General features: G+C 48.9%; 1 protein-coding gene across 1 annotated transcript in view; it reads left to right on the forward strand.

The window, feature by feature from the left end:
• The first annotated feature begins 1,882 nt into the window (after nt 1-1,882).
• The window catches only part of HMCN2 (hemicentin 2), a 150,859-nt gene continuing 138,069 nt past the window's right edge, over nt 1,883-14,672 (forward strand). The window contains exon 1 of the mRNA XM_044920435.1: nt 1,883-2,132. Coding sequence (XP_044776370.1) covers nt 1,883-2,132 — 250 coding nt within the window. The remainder of the gene's footprint in view (nt 2,133-14,672) is intronic.

The following is a 14,672-nucleotide window of genomic DNA, read 5'->3' on the forward strand; positions in this document are numbered from 1 at the left end:
ACTGTGCCTGAAATGTCCCTGTGTGTGAGCTCTGCCTGATTCTGGCTCCTGTTCGGTTTGCTTTTCCACAGCTGGAGCCTCTCTTCTCTCTCCAGCAGCTGGCCAGCCCTGCCCAGGCTCTGGGGCCAATCACCGCCTTAGCCCAGGGAGATTTAAAGAGCCAGTGTTCAGAAGTGCAGGTGACTCAACTTCCTGTGAACATGGCCGTGAGTTCTACTCTCACCCAGGCCTGGCACTCAGCTCCCACCACGTCCCATGAGCCAGCGAGCTCCATGAAGATCCTCTCTCCTGGACTCCAGCCCTTCTTACACAGGGGCCTTCCCTATTCTAGAAGCGAATCCCTGAGGACACCCAGGGACGCCTCCCCCTCGCCCCCCGCCATTGCCAATGCCCAACTAGCAGGCCTCTCTGATACCCGCTGACCCATATATGTGGCAGACCTTCCTTGGGCACCTGCTGTGTCCATGCACTGGGTCTCTGCTGCCACGGAGCTCACAGTCGGGGTGGAAGGAACAGACCTACAGACATGACGTGACACTGTGATAGTGTGGGCCGTGCTAGGACAAGGGATCAGACAAGGGGCTGTGGGGGTCACTGAAGTAGCCTCAGAGATGGGACATGAGCTGAGACTGAAGGGGAAGGAGGAGGTAGGGGTTGGGTGGCGGGGACATCCTCCTGGTTGAGGGGTCTGAAAGGACAGGGGCTGGAGAACTATCCACCCCCCCCCCCCAACAACAAGCAATTACAGACCCAGAGCCCTTAGCTATGGCTAGGGGGCTGCCTGTCCCTGTCCTGGGAGCATGTTTCTCTCAGAGGAGGGATTGGGGTGGGGAGCGAGCTGCCCTCTCTCACATGGCAGAAGGGAGCTCTTTGAGGGAGGGGGGCCCCAGGCAGCCCCAACAGCACCTCACATGTGCCCTTCACCTGCAGTCATGGGATCTGGTAAGGTAGGTGGGCAGAGGGGCATCCCACATCCTCTGGAGTCATCAGGTGACCCCTGACAATGTCTTCCAACACAGGGGAGGCAGTAGAGCCCAGGGGCTTTGGAATCTCTCTAACTATGGCTTCTAACTATGGCTTCTCCACTGCTTGAGAGCTGAGTGACTTTGGGCAAATGACTCCCCTCAGCTTGCAGCTGACTGAATCTCAGTTTGCTCATCCTTAAAATGGGCTTAGCGTTAGTGCTCTCCCTCTAGGGTTGCAGCGAGCATTGGAGGAAATAATAACTATGTAAAAACGCCTAGCACAAAGTAGGTGCTCAGCTTACGGTGCTTGATTATAACAGTAATAATTGCAATAATTGGGAAGCACAGACCCGCTGCGGAAAGAAAAGACATTGTAATGTCTGTGTGTATGTTGGGGTCGGGGCCGGCTTAGGGGGATGGGTGGAGAGAGCAGCAAAAGCCAAGGCCCGCTGTGGCCAGGCCTCTGGGACAGGGGCTGTCGAGTCGCCCCTCCCTCTTCCACCCCCACAGCGGGGCGCAGGTGTCCGCGGCGTCCCGCGCGTCCCCATCCCTCGCCGCCTTGGCCGCGGCCCCAGCTCCCTACTGCTGTCCGCCCCGCGTCCTCCGCTAACCTCGGGTCTGGACTGGCGAACCGCGGGGCCGGAAAAATTTGAGTCACGGTTGGGGGGAGCGGAGGAGGCGGGCCGTGACCCTGAACGGGGTGGGCTCTAGGACCCGCCTCGGGCTCCCAGCAGGGGGACCGCTGCGAGCCCGCGTCCCGCGCGCACCGGCCCCACGGAGCGAGACGCCGCGCTGCCGCTGCGCGCTGGGCGGCACCGCTGGGTGGCCGGGACCGTCGCGCTCGCAGCGACCCGCGCGCCTTCACCGCTGCGGCCGCCGCCGGTCGCCCCCCCTTCCCCCCCCACCCGCTCAGCACGATGCCCCGGGCGCCGCTCCTGCCGCTGCTGATGGCTGTCTCCGCGGCGGCGGCGGTGGTCGGCGAGCCCGGGCCGGCGCTGCCCCTTCCCACGGGGGACGCCACGCTGGCCATCGTCTTTGATGTCACCGGCTCCATGTGGGACGACCTGATGCAGGTGCTCGACGGCGCCTCACGCATCCTGGAGAGCAGCCTGAGCCGCCACAGCCAGGCCATCGCCAACTACGCGCTGGTGCCCTTCCACGACCCAGGTAGCGCCCTCGCGTCCCCCCAACCCTGGGCGCCCTGGCGTGGGGCGCTCACCCGCACCCCGCCGGCGATCGCGCCCCGGGGCGCGTCTGGAGGTCCGCACTCTGCTCCGCCGGGCGGGGCGCCTTCTCGACGGGTTAGTGCTAGCGGACAGGTCCGCACCTGGGGCAGCCGCCCCTTGCTTGCCCCGGGGGAACCCGCTGTCTCCCTCTCCCGCGCCTCCGGAGATGGCGGGGTGCCCAGGCGGGCTAGGGACAGAGGGCGGCGGGCACCGCGTTCAGATGCCGCGCAGCCACCTCTGTGTGTCATAAGCAGGTGACCTCCCCTTCCTGAGCCTAGCTTATGAAACCGGGTGAGAAACCGTCCCCAACACTTGCTGAGACGCATTCGTGCTCAGGGCCTGGCACGCGATCAGCTTTTGCGTTTTTACTTTTTGTTAATTCTTAGACTTTGCTCCCCGCACGGGCTTCAGAGGCCAAAAGAGCCCCCAAACGCAGGTCGACCCACCCCTGCCTCGTTTTAGCCCGACCTGTTTTCCCTAGGAAAACTGCAGCTCGTCCAGATCGCCTCCACCTCCCCGATTCTCCCGGCCAGGTCCCCGCCCCTGCGCGCAGTACCTTGTCCCCTTGCAGTCACTTGAGTTTCAACTCAGTGTTAGGGGCATGGCCTTGAAAGGGTCCCTGGGAGACCCCGCTGTGGAGAGGGAGCTTCAGGGAAACAGCCGCTGAGTAATGCCGCAGACCTCCGACCTTCTGAGTAGTGGGTCTGCTTTTCCACCAATAGTTTCTGATGAAAAATTTCAGACTTCCAGCAAAATGGGAGGAGGCGGGGAGTTCATTGAACACCTGTCTTCCTGCCACCCAGATCCTATGATTAATATTTTACTGTTTGCTTTATCACACATCTCTCCATCTAGCTGCTCTCTATCCAGAACCATAGCTTTATAAGGCCAAAAAATAAAAATGGCAGATTCCTTCAGAATGGTACTACAGAGCACCTCAGGCTGAGAAAATTCGCAGTGACCCAAGGCTATATGAGACCATAAGCCTTTTTAGAAGAAGTTGCCTTTATTAATCACAACAGCGTTACAGAGTTTTGCAAAATGGGCAGCAGTGGGTATGACTTAATCTAGTACAGTCCTCAGGCTGGGTTTGGAGGTCCTTCTGCTTCCAGGAGTTCTGGGTTCTGTAGGGCTCTGCTGCTCAAAGCCCAGAGGCTGGGGGGGTGGGGTCTAGAAGAATATTTCTGGGAACAAAAGGATAGCTCCCACCTCCCAGTTGGAGGCAACAAGGTTGGGGGAGTTGTGAAGCCGAGGGGTGTGGGGTGTGTCCTGGGGCTTCACCTCGGACACAGGTCACCCTCCATCCCCCCAGTGCTTTCTCTCCCTTTCTGGATCATTCTTGGGCTTCCAAAGACATCACATTGAAAGAGCTGAGAGATCATCCAATCCACCCCTTTCTCTTACAGATGGAGAAACTGAGGCTCAGGACACGGATGGGGCTTACCCAGAGCCACCTGCCAGGATGATGTCATTTCTGATTCATAACCCACATTTGTCTCCAAAATGCTTGGCTGCAGTTGCAGGGCAGGAGAGCAGCCTGCTGGAGCCAGATTTAGTGTCCTGGGGCCCGGGCTGGGGCTCCTGAGGGTTGTTGCCCCTGCCCCCCTCTAACTGTGGGCTTCTTGAAGCCCGCCTCCCACCCCCCAGCCTTTCTTCCCCTCCCCCTCTCTGGATGCTGAGCAGGTGTGCGACTCTCTGACCTTCACTGCATCCTCTATGAGACAAAATCGCCAGTCCTCCTGCCCTGTTCCCCAAACCATCCAGGTCCAAGTGCGGAGGGGCATCTCCGTGTTTAGTGAGCTGGTTCTGTGTGCACAGCCTCTGTGAGACTCCCAGTGTGAAGGGGAGCAGGCTTCCTTGTAAGGAGCAGGCATCCCACTGGGGACAGGCCAGGTGGAGAGTAGAACGTGCCACATGCTGGCTCTGGTACCAGCTCCTGACTATGGGTCAGCAAGGGAGGGTACTGACCAGAGGCTCTCCGAGGAGGAAGCAGGGTTGGAGCAGGGCTCGAACACGAATGAATGTTTATCAGCTTTTGACTATCTGCCTGGCCGATGCTGGGTGCTGACAATGCAGTGGGGGTGATGGGCTCCCTGAGCACATGGAGCTTGCTGGGGAGTGGCTGACAAGTAGGGACAGGTGTTGGGGGGAGCGTAGGAGGAGTGAAATGGGAAGGTGGGAAAGGCGGGAAAGGCAAGATTGGTCCGGGCTCTGACTTCGGGATTCGGGGGTTTGGAGCACTTAGATTTCCTTCTATGGGCTGCGAGCAACCACTGAGGGTTTCTGAGCAGGGATTGGACTGTGGTTTAGGTTTGGCTGTCTTTTGAATCGGCCAGTGGAATTCCCTTTGGTGGAAGAGGCGCTTCAGAAACAGGGGTTTTAGCTGACTGTTGAGGCCCCCAAGGCTGCAGGCGTAGAGGGCTTTCTTAAAAGAAACCCCCATCCTAAACCCCCGAGGACCTGTCTTCATGGGGGTGGGGGGGTGGGGGAAGGAGGGGGTGGACTGGACTGCAAGTGTTTGGAGAGAAACCAGGACCCGTGCTTTGGAAATATTCTTAAAGTTTTTAAAGGAAAAAAGTGGTATGTTCCCAAACTAGAAGGTTAGCGTTTTGTTAATGGTTTCATTTTGGCAGAAAATGTAGCCGATTTTCAGGTTTTCATTATTAAAATGTTGCAAAGAAACACTCTCATGTGCAAATCTTTCTATCTCTGATTGGTTTTTCTGCAGGGTTAAGCTTCTCGAAGTGGAATTCCTAGGCCATTTTTTTTTTGAAATTAAATCATCTTTATTGCTAAAAGTTAATTGCCGAGTGTTAAAGAGAAAAATTCACTATTAACTATTAAAGAGCTGGAAGCTTGGTATATATAATTTAGGAATTGCTACTACTCACATAACTGTTCAGTTTTATGTGAAGGTTAACAGAAGGAGGGTTCTTGGCCATTTTTAACACACTGAATGGGTGGGCAACTCTTCAATTTGTTTTCCAAAATGTTTCGAGAGTTTAAACTTCTACCAGAAGCTTCTGAGGGGCCAGTTTCAGAGTAGCCACCCCCAACACTGGGAATTTAAGATAAAAACATTTTTTTCTCCCTAATTCAAAAGTTGGGAAAATATATATATATTTTTTAAGATTTTATTTATTTATTTGAGAGAGAGAGAATGAGAGAGAGCACATGAGAGGAGGGAGGGTCAGAGGGAGAAGCAGACTCCCTGCCGAGCAGGGAGCCTGATGTGGGACTCGATCCAGGGACTCCAGGATCATGACCCGAGCCGAAGGCAGTCGCTTAACCAACTGAGCCACCCAGGTGCCCCGGGAAAATATTTTAATTTCTAGTGAGGTTCAGTGCATTTTCAAATGTTCACTAGATTTTTTTGGGTGTGAATTTCTTCTTTTGCACATTGGCGGTGCCTTTACTTGTTTTCCCGTTGGGGTTTTAGTAGTTTTCTTATCAGTCAGTATGAGGACTTTAATATTGAAGATATTAACTGTTTTTTGTTATGGGGTTAGTGTTTTTCCTGATTGTTTGCCTTTTAGTATTGTTTGTGATTCCCAGTGGTCTGACATTATTTATTTATTTATTTTCCCCTGGTGGTCTGAAATTTTAAATGTTTATGTACAAAATCTATGGACTTTTTCCCCTTGTAATTTCTTTTTTTTTTTAGATTTTTTATTTATTTATTTGAGAGAGAATGAGAGAGAGAGCATGAGAGGGGGGAGGGTCAGAGGGAGAAGCAGACTCCCCGCTGAGCAGGGATCCCGATGTGGGACTCGATCCTGGGACTCCAGGATCATGACCCGAGCCGAAGGCAGTCGCTTAACCAACTGAGCCACCCAGGTGCCCTCCCCTTGTAATTTCTTCACCAACATGCTTAGAAGGATTTTCTTCCCCCCTATCACAAAATCAGTTAGGTACATGTTCTAGATTTTTTCACCGGTTTTCTCCTTATATTTAAATCTTTAACCCGGAGTTTTTTAAAAAGTTGGTGTAAAAAATAATCTAATGTAATTCTTCCAGAATGGGATAATCGTTCAGGTACATTTTATCAAACAATCCTCTTTTTTTTTTCCCATTTATTTGGATCCTGCCTTTATCCCAAATTACTTTATCTATTAAGAATTTATCTGGGCTTTCCATTCTGTTTTGTTATATGGCAAATCTTGTGCCAAGAGCATATTATATTCATTATTTGGTTTTACAATTTGTAGTAATAAGGTAAACTCTTCCTCATATTCTTTTTTTTTAAACAAATTTTTTTTCGGGTCACCTGGGTGGCTCGGTCATTTGAGTGTCTGCCTTCGGCTTGGGTCGTGGTCCCGGGGTCCTGGGATCGAGCCCTGCTTCAGGTTCCCTGCTCAGCAGAGGGCCTGTTTCTCCCTCTCCCTCTGCTGCTCCCCCTGCTTGTGTGCTCGTACTCTCTCTCTGTCAAATAAATGAACAGAATCTTAAAAAAAAATAAACCGTCATTTCTTTAAAGAAAAAATTTTTTTCCCTCAGGGGCGTCTGGGTGACTTAGTAGGTTAAACTTCTGACTCTTGATCTCAGCTCAGGTCTTGATCTCAGGGTCGTGAGTTCAAGCCCATGTTGGGCTCCGTGAGCTTACTTAAAAAAAAAAAAAAGATAGATAAATAAATAAACCTTTTTTTTTCTTTTTTAATTTTCCCCCAGCTTTACTGTGATGTAATTGACACAGAATATTGGGTTAGTTTAAGGTGTGCCACATGTTGATTTGATACATTTATATATTGCAAAATGATTAGCTAACATCTCTTCTGTGTCACTTAATTACCATTTTTTGTGGTGAGAACATTTAATACCTAGTCTTTGACAATATTCAAGTATATGATACAATATTAGCTATAATCACCACGTGGTACATTAATCTCCAGAATTCATTTACCTTCCAACTAGAAGTTTTTATCCCACTTCTCCCATCCCCCAGTCCCTGGAATCTACTAATCTACTCTGTTTCTGAGTTTGGCTTTTTAAGATCCCAGATGTAAGTGAGATCATACAGTATTTGTCTTTCTCTGTCTGACTTATTTCACTTAGCATAATGCCCTCAAGGGTCCCTCCATGCTTTTGCAAATGGCAGGATTTCCTTTCCATGGCTGGATAATATTCCAGTATTCCTTAATATTCCATTCCATGTGTATATGTACCACATCTTTATCCATTCATCGGTTCATGGTTTAAAAAATTTTTTAGGGGCACCTGGCTGGCTCAGTCGGTGGAGTGTGTGACTTTTTTTTTTTTTTAAAGATTTTATTTATTTATTTGACAGAGAGAGACACAGTGAGAGAGGAGCACAGGCAGGGGGAGTGGGAGAGGGGGAAGTAGGCTTCCCGCTGAGCAGGGAGCCCGACGCGGGGCTCGATCCCAGAACGCTGGGATCATGACCTGAGCCGAAGGCAGGCGCTTAACGACTGAGCCACCCAGGCGCCCCAGAGTGTGTGACTCTTGATCTCGGGGTTGTGAGTTCAAACCCCACATTGGGTATAGAGATCACTTAAGAAAAATAAAAAAATCTTAAAGAATTATTTTAATAAGCTTAACTTTAGCACAGTTCTATTTTAGATGTATAGATTTATTGCAAAGATTGTACAGAAGTTCCCATATGCCCAACACCTAGTTTTCCCTGTTATTAACATCTTACCTTACTGTAGTACATTTATCACAATTAACCAACTAATATTGATATGTTATTATTAACTAATGTCCATTCTTTATTCAGATTTCCTCAGTTTTTCCTTAATGTCCTTTTCCTGAGCCCATCCAGGATCCTACATTGCATTCAGTTGCCGTGTCCCCTTAGGCTCCTTTGGTTGTGGCCATTCCTCAGAACTTGTTCTTGATGACCTGGACAGTTTTGATGAGAATCACTCAGATGTTTTGTCCCTTCATCATGATTTGTCCTGTGTTTTTCTCCAGTTAGACCAGGTGACAGGAGAGGAAGACCACAGAGGAGCAATGCCATTCTCATTATGTTCTGTCAAGGGTACATACTACCCATATGACGGGTCACGGTTGATGTTGACCTTGATCACACGGCTGAGGTTGTCCGTTGTCGCATGGTGAAGTTCCTCTTCTCTTTCTCCATTTCCAAACTGTCCTTTTTTTTTTTTTAAGATTGTATTTATTTATTTGAAAGAGAGACAGACAAAGAGAGTGCAAGCAGGGGGAGGGGCAGAGGGAGAGGAAGAAGCAGACTCCCCGCTGAGCAGGGAGCCCTACTCGGGGCTAGAGCCCTACTCGGGGCTCGATCCCAGGATCCCGAGATCATGACCTGAGCTGAAGGCAGATGTTTAACCGACCGAGCCACCCAGGCGACCCCATACTGTCCTCTTGGGAAGAAAGTCACTACGTGCGGCTCATACTTAAGAAGTGGACATTGTGCTCCACCTTATTGAGGGTGGAGAATTGGTGTAAATCATTTGGAATTTTTAAGATTTTATTTATTTATTTAACAGAGAGAGAGAGACAGTGAGAGGGGGAACACAAGCAGGGGGAGTGGGAGAGGGAGATGCAGGCTTCCCGCCGAGCAGGGGGCCTGACGTGGGGCTCTATCCCAGGCTCCTGGGATCATGACCTGAGCCGAAGGCAGACGCTTAATGACTGAGCCACCCAGGTGCCCCTGTACTCTGGGTTATAACCCAATACTACTAACCAATACTACTTTATTTTGTTGCTCAGTTTTTTGGTCATTGGACGTTCTTTCTGTTGGCTTCTGTGTGCCTTTGACATGCTCCCATTATGTGTGTGTGTTTTAAAGCACTGTCTTACTTTCTGGTACTGTAAGGTGTTCAAGACTCATCTTACATATTTCTTGCCCCAATCCTAGATCTAGCAATTTATCCAAGAATCCCTGGCTCCTTTTATTGAAAAATGGTACTAGGAAGTAGGATGTGAGTGCTAGGTGTACTGGGGAGTCACTGCTTCTAGACCCTTAGCTGACAGACCAAGGAAGGGATGCCGTATAGGTAATTTATGTATATAACTGTATCTATAAGTATTTCTATATGTTGCCATCTGTGTCTATATTAAGCTGGATGTGAGTTCGGACTGATGTCTCCAACTCAGATTTTATTACCATGTAGATCATTCCAGTCTCCTCCCCTTGCTTATCTATGACCTCCCACTTCAACAGTGACAAACCTGCTCCCACCACCCACCATCCACCATGTGTTTACTTAATGGTTCCGGTCCAGTATATGGAGAAGTGGTTTTAGCATTAACTCGTACCCCATGAGAAACAACTAGAGTCCCTTCTTTTGCCTTACAGACGGTTTTATTTGCAGAGTAACTTAGGCCAGTCCCTTGTTTGTAATCTTTGATTCATCTTCTTTATTTTCAAAATATTCTTGAACATGTATTCTTTCAATAAAGATTTTATTTATTTATTTGACAGAGAGATAGACAGAAGAGCACAAGCAGAGGGAGTGGCAGAGGGAGAGGGAGAAGCAGGCTCTGCACTGAGCAGGGAACCCGATGCGGGACTCGATCCCAGGACCCTGAGATCATGACCTGACCCGAAGGCAGACGCTTAACCATCTGAGCCACCCAGGCACCCGAACATGTATTCTTTCAGATGACAAACAGAAAAACTTAGTCAACTTCCCCCCAGAAATTCCTACTGTGATTTTGCTTGGAATTGTGTGAAATCTCGATTTGGGGAAAATTGTCATTAAAAAGAAAATTCAGTTGTTTCCATCTAGGACGCGTGCCTCTTCCTTTGTTCGCATATTTATTTCCTTTCATAAAGATTTATAATTTTTTTCTTATAGGTTCCACCCATTTCTTTTAAAGATCATTTCTAAGTATTTTGTTTTTTTGTTACTATTTTGACTAGGAAATTTTTTCCGTTACATTTTTTGCAAATGAGTATTGTTGGTATGTTGGAAGGCAATTCATTTTCATATATTTATTCTGTTTCCAACGTTCTTACTGAAGTTTTTTTTTTTTTTAACTACTTCTAATTTTTTTTTTTTTCAATTTTTTGGGTAATGGCTTGAGTTTCCTAGGCTGGCAACCGTAGCCTGTCCAAATCATAATATTGTCTCACTTTTCCAATCACATATTTCACTTGTTTGAAATGTTTTGTGTTATTTATCAGCCAGAACTTTCAGAACAATGAGAAATACACAAACCATGGCTGTTGTCATTGCTTCTGATCATGTACTGCTGTGTGATGTTGGCTCTCGGTTTGAGGTTTTCTTCAACAAGTGAAGGAAGATGATGCTTTCATTCCTAGTTTACTAAGGGTAAAACAAAAAACAAAACAAAACAAAACAAAGCTACAACACCCCAAAACAAAACAAAACCAAACCTGAACAGGGAGGGGCGCTGGATTTTAGCCAGTGGCTTTCTGGCTTTGTTGGGATATTTGTAAGCTCTTTCTCCTGTTGACCTATTGATGGGATTCCTTAATTTTTAACGACTTCCACATTCCTTGTATAAGCCCTGTTTGGTCACAGATGATTCTTTCCTATCCAGCTGGATCCCATTGGCCAGTGTTTTATTTGGGGAGCTTTGCGTTTTGTTTCAGCGTGTCAGATCAGTAAGGGACATTCTCTCTGTGTGCCCTTTGTTGAGTGTTGGCATCAGGTCTTAGTTAGCTCTTTCAGTTAACAACTTAAATTATTAAGTTTTCTCCCCAAGTTGCGAAAGTTTTTTTTAAAGTTTATTGATTGACTTTTTTAGTCATCTCTCCACCCAACGTGGGGCTCGAACTCATGACCCTGAGATCAAGAGCTGCACACTCCATCGACTGAGCCAGCCAGGCCCCAAATTGTAAAATTAATATGCGCTTGTAAAATATTCTAATAATATGACTCTCAAGGGATGCAAACACTATTAATCATTTTACATCCTTCCAGACGGTGTGTTTGTAATTGTGTGTACACTTAATTTTTTATTTAAAAAAATGGAATTATGCAACACATACTGTTTTGCAACTTGCTTGTCTTTCCTATGCAATACACCAGATATTTTTCCATGTTAGGAAATATCAATCCACCTCATTGATACTAATGACTACATAAGATGTGACAGAAGGGACGTTCATTTATCTTAATCCTATCTTGATTTATCCAGCCATTCCCATATTGTGGAAAATAGATTGCTTTTAGTTTCTTTCTTTTTTTATTTTTAAGATTTTATTTATTTATTTGAGAGCGAGAGAGAGAGAGAAAGCAGGAGTAGGAGCAGAGGCAGAGGGAGAAGCAGGCTCCCTACCATGCAGGGAGCCTGACACGGGGCTCGATCCCAGGACCCTGGGATCATGACCTGAGCCGAAGGCAGACGCTTAACCATCTGAGCCGATCCAGGTGCCCTGCTTTCAGTTTCTTGACAACAAACGTGTACACATTCGCAGACATATCTGTATGGTAGATTCCCAGAAATGCAGTTGCTTTGTTAAAGCATATGAGCATTTTAAATTTTGATAGCTATCACTAACCGGTCCTCCAAAAACGCTGTACCATCCTGACATCCTACCAGCAGAATATGAGACTGTGTTTTTCCCCCACACCACACCTTGCTGGCATCTGGGGACATCATTCTTCTCTTCTTCACTAATTTGCTAGGTGTGAAATGGTGTCCCATTTTAATTTGCCTATGATTGATTGTTAGTGAGTTTGAGCATCTTCTCTGGGTCGCCAGGTGCACCGTCAGCTTGCCTCGGGGAGGAGGGGTGTTAGGCAGTCAGGGGCGAGGATGCAGGCAGGCCAATGTGTTCAGCTCACAGCGTGGCCTGTGAGCTGGGGCGGCTCGGCCTCTGGCTGCAGATTGTGTGTGTGTGTGTGTGTGTGTGTGTGTGTCTACTGTCATCCTGGAGCAATGTTGCTATTAACCAACCGCTCATCATGAAATAGATCTGATTGGTTCTTGCTCCGAGGGGTGAGTCCAACCCTGTGGCCTGGTCCCTGTGCTTCTCTCCTTGGAGGCTGGGGGTTCTGAGCTGCCCACGAGCTGTAAACTGGATTAGGTGCATTCCTGTCGTCGATGGTACCTAATCCAAGGGCAGTGTTCCTGCCTGGGCTTTCCAGGCATGAGTCTGTGCAGGGCAGAGGTGTGAAGAGAAAGACAGGTTGGGGATGCCTTTGAGAGAGGAGTGGCAAGGTAAGGATGTAGTGGGTCTGAGGGCAGGAGTCTGCCTGAAGGGGCTGGAGTGGGCTGGGTGCATTAGTCTGGTCCCCAGGGATCCCTGACAGACCCATTATTCACTCGCTCAATAGGTGATTCTCGAAGGATGACCACGGGCCAGGCAGGTGCCAGCTTGCCCTGCCACCTTCAGTCCAGCCCGGCCCACAGCAAAGGGCCAAGTTCATTAGCCACAGTGTGGTCCCTTGTACAAAGAGGTCCTGGCTGTTCTGAGAAGTGGGGATACAGGAGTGATGTTCCAGCTGAGGTGGAGAGAAGCTGGGTGGGTAGGGGAGAGCCTGGGTGGGTTGGGGAAGAGCACTCCAGGTTGAGGGAACAGCAGGGACAATGGCTCTGAGGCTGCCAGGAATGTGGATGTGAACCTCTCCTAGAAGACAGCAGGGATTGGCTGATGTGGACACTCAGGGCAGGGCCTGGATCCATTGGGTGTTCAGGGCGAGGGTCCCTCCTGAGGAGGCCTTCAGGAGCGTCGGGTTCTAGACTCCTGGACACGAAGGAGGAGGTGGAGGAAGGTTCTGGGGCCATTTTGGTTCTTTGGACAGAGTCACTTGCCTAGCTGCTTCCTGCCCCACCATGTCTGTCCTTTGTGGGTATTTTCAAGGGAATCACATTCACCCAGCCCCAAGCTCAGGAACTGTTGGAATTCTAGCAGGCTAGAGTTCGTTTTCTCTAGCCCCTGCCTTAGAAATGGGAAGACTGTGTCCCAGAGAGGGGACGCAACCTGCCCATGATTGTGGCAGACTGTGGGACCCTGCCTGGGGGGACTGCAGCTGGAGGAGGGGGGCAGGTGTGAATCCAGAATTGGCACCAGGATTCAAGCCCTGCTTTCAAGGAGGAGAGGGGAAGAGCAGACCCTGGGAAGAGTCCATGACATGAGGTCTTTCTGAGGCTGGACCTCTGGCACCTCGCTGTGGCCCTGACCAACTACACTGGGGCACAGGATTCTGGGTAAGGGGCATCACCTGGGTGAGGAGCTGGGTGCAATCCTGTGCATGATCCTCCCATGTCCCAGAAGCTCCACACCCTCCTCTGGTGGAGCGGAAAAAATCTGCCTGAGGAGAGATGGTTCCGGGCCAGGCTTCTGGGGCTCAGATGCTCAAGGGCAGCACAAGTGGGGCCAAGGTCATGGGTTTAATGATTTTTGCAGCCAGCCGGCGGGCCCTGCTCAGAGGGACTGCACGCCACATCTGCCCAGCTGTTTGGCAAGTGCCCACCTTCAGTCACGAACCTCTCTCCCCCTCCAGGAACAAGACTGAGGGACTAGGGAACAAGAGAATGAGTTCTGAGTATCTGCAGCTTGGCAGTGGCTGAGATCTTGAACATGTGGTGAGACGGATCAGCTTTGAATCCCACCTCCACGTCTTCTGCATTGTAAGACCTTGGGCAGGTCACTTCACCTCCCTGGGCCTCAAATTCTCATCTGTGAAATGGGGATAATAAATAGTCGACTTCTCTGGTTGCTGTTTTTTTTTTTTCTAAGTGAATGTGTGCCAAGTGCATAGAACAGCACCTGATGCTTAACTAAGTATTAAAACAGTTAATCATATTAAAATATTAAACTGCCATCACCATCGCCACCATGGTTTTTGGAGACAGGAAAGCCGGTGGCAAAGGGTACAGGCTTTGGAGCCAAGCAAGTGGATCTGATATTGTTCTAGGTTGAACAGTGTCCTCACGAAATTCGTGTCCTTCCTAGAATTTCAGAATATGCATAACCTTATTTGGAAATAGGATCACTGAAGATGTAATGCATTAGGATGAGCTCATACTGGAGTAGAGTGGGCCCTTCATCGCATATGACTGGTGTTCTCATCGGAAGGAGGGATGCAGAGCCAGTACAGGGAAAAGGCCATGTGATAACGGGGGCAGAACTGGAGTGCTTATGTGTTTACAAGTCAAGGAACGCCAAGGGTTGCTGCTATTTGCCTTCAGAGAGAGCATGGCCCTGCTGATACCCTGACTGTGGGCTGCTAGCCTCAAGAACTGCAAGAAGGGAAAATTCTGTTGTATAAAGCCACCCAATTCATGGTATTTTATTACGGTGGCCCCAGGAAACCAGGACAGACATTAACTACACTTACTAGCTCTTTGACCTACACTAAGGGCATTGTTTTCTCTCTAAGCCTTGGTATCCTCAGTTGTAACAGGGAGATGAAAAAAAAATAGAAATGAGCTCAAGCTTATAAAATAATAAGTGCTCTAGGCGTAGGAACTGCTGTGACCATCACCACCACCACCACCATCAACATCGGCCTCACCACCATCATCACCCTCATCAACATCACCACCACCACCATCATCAATATCAACATCACCACCA

Source organism: Neomonachus schauinslandi, chromosome 13, assembly GCF_002201575.2.
Source record: "Neomonachus schauinslandi chromosome 13, ASM220157v2, whole genome shotgun sequence".
Classification (NCBI taxonomy): Eukaryota; Metazoa; Chordata; class Mammalia; order Carnivora; family Phocidae; genus Neomonachus; species Neomonachus schauinslandi.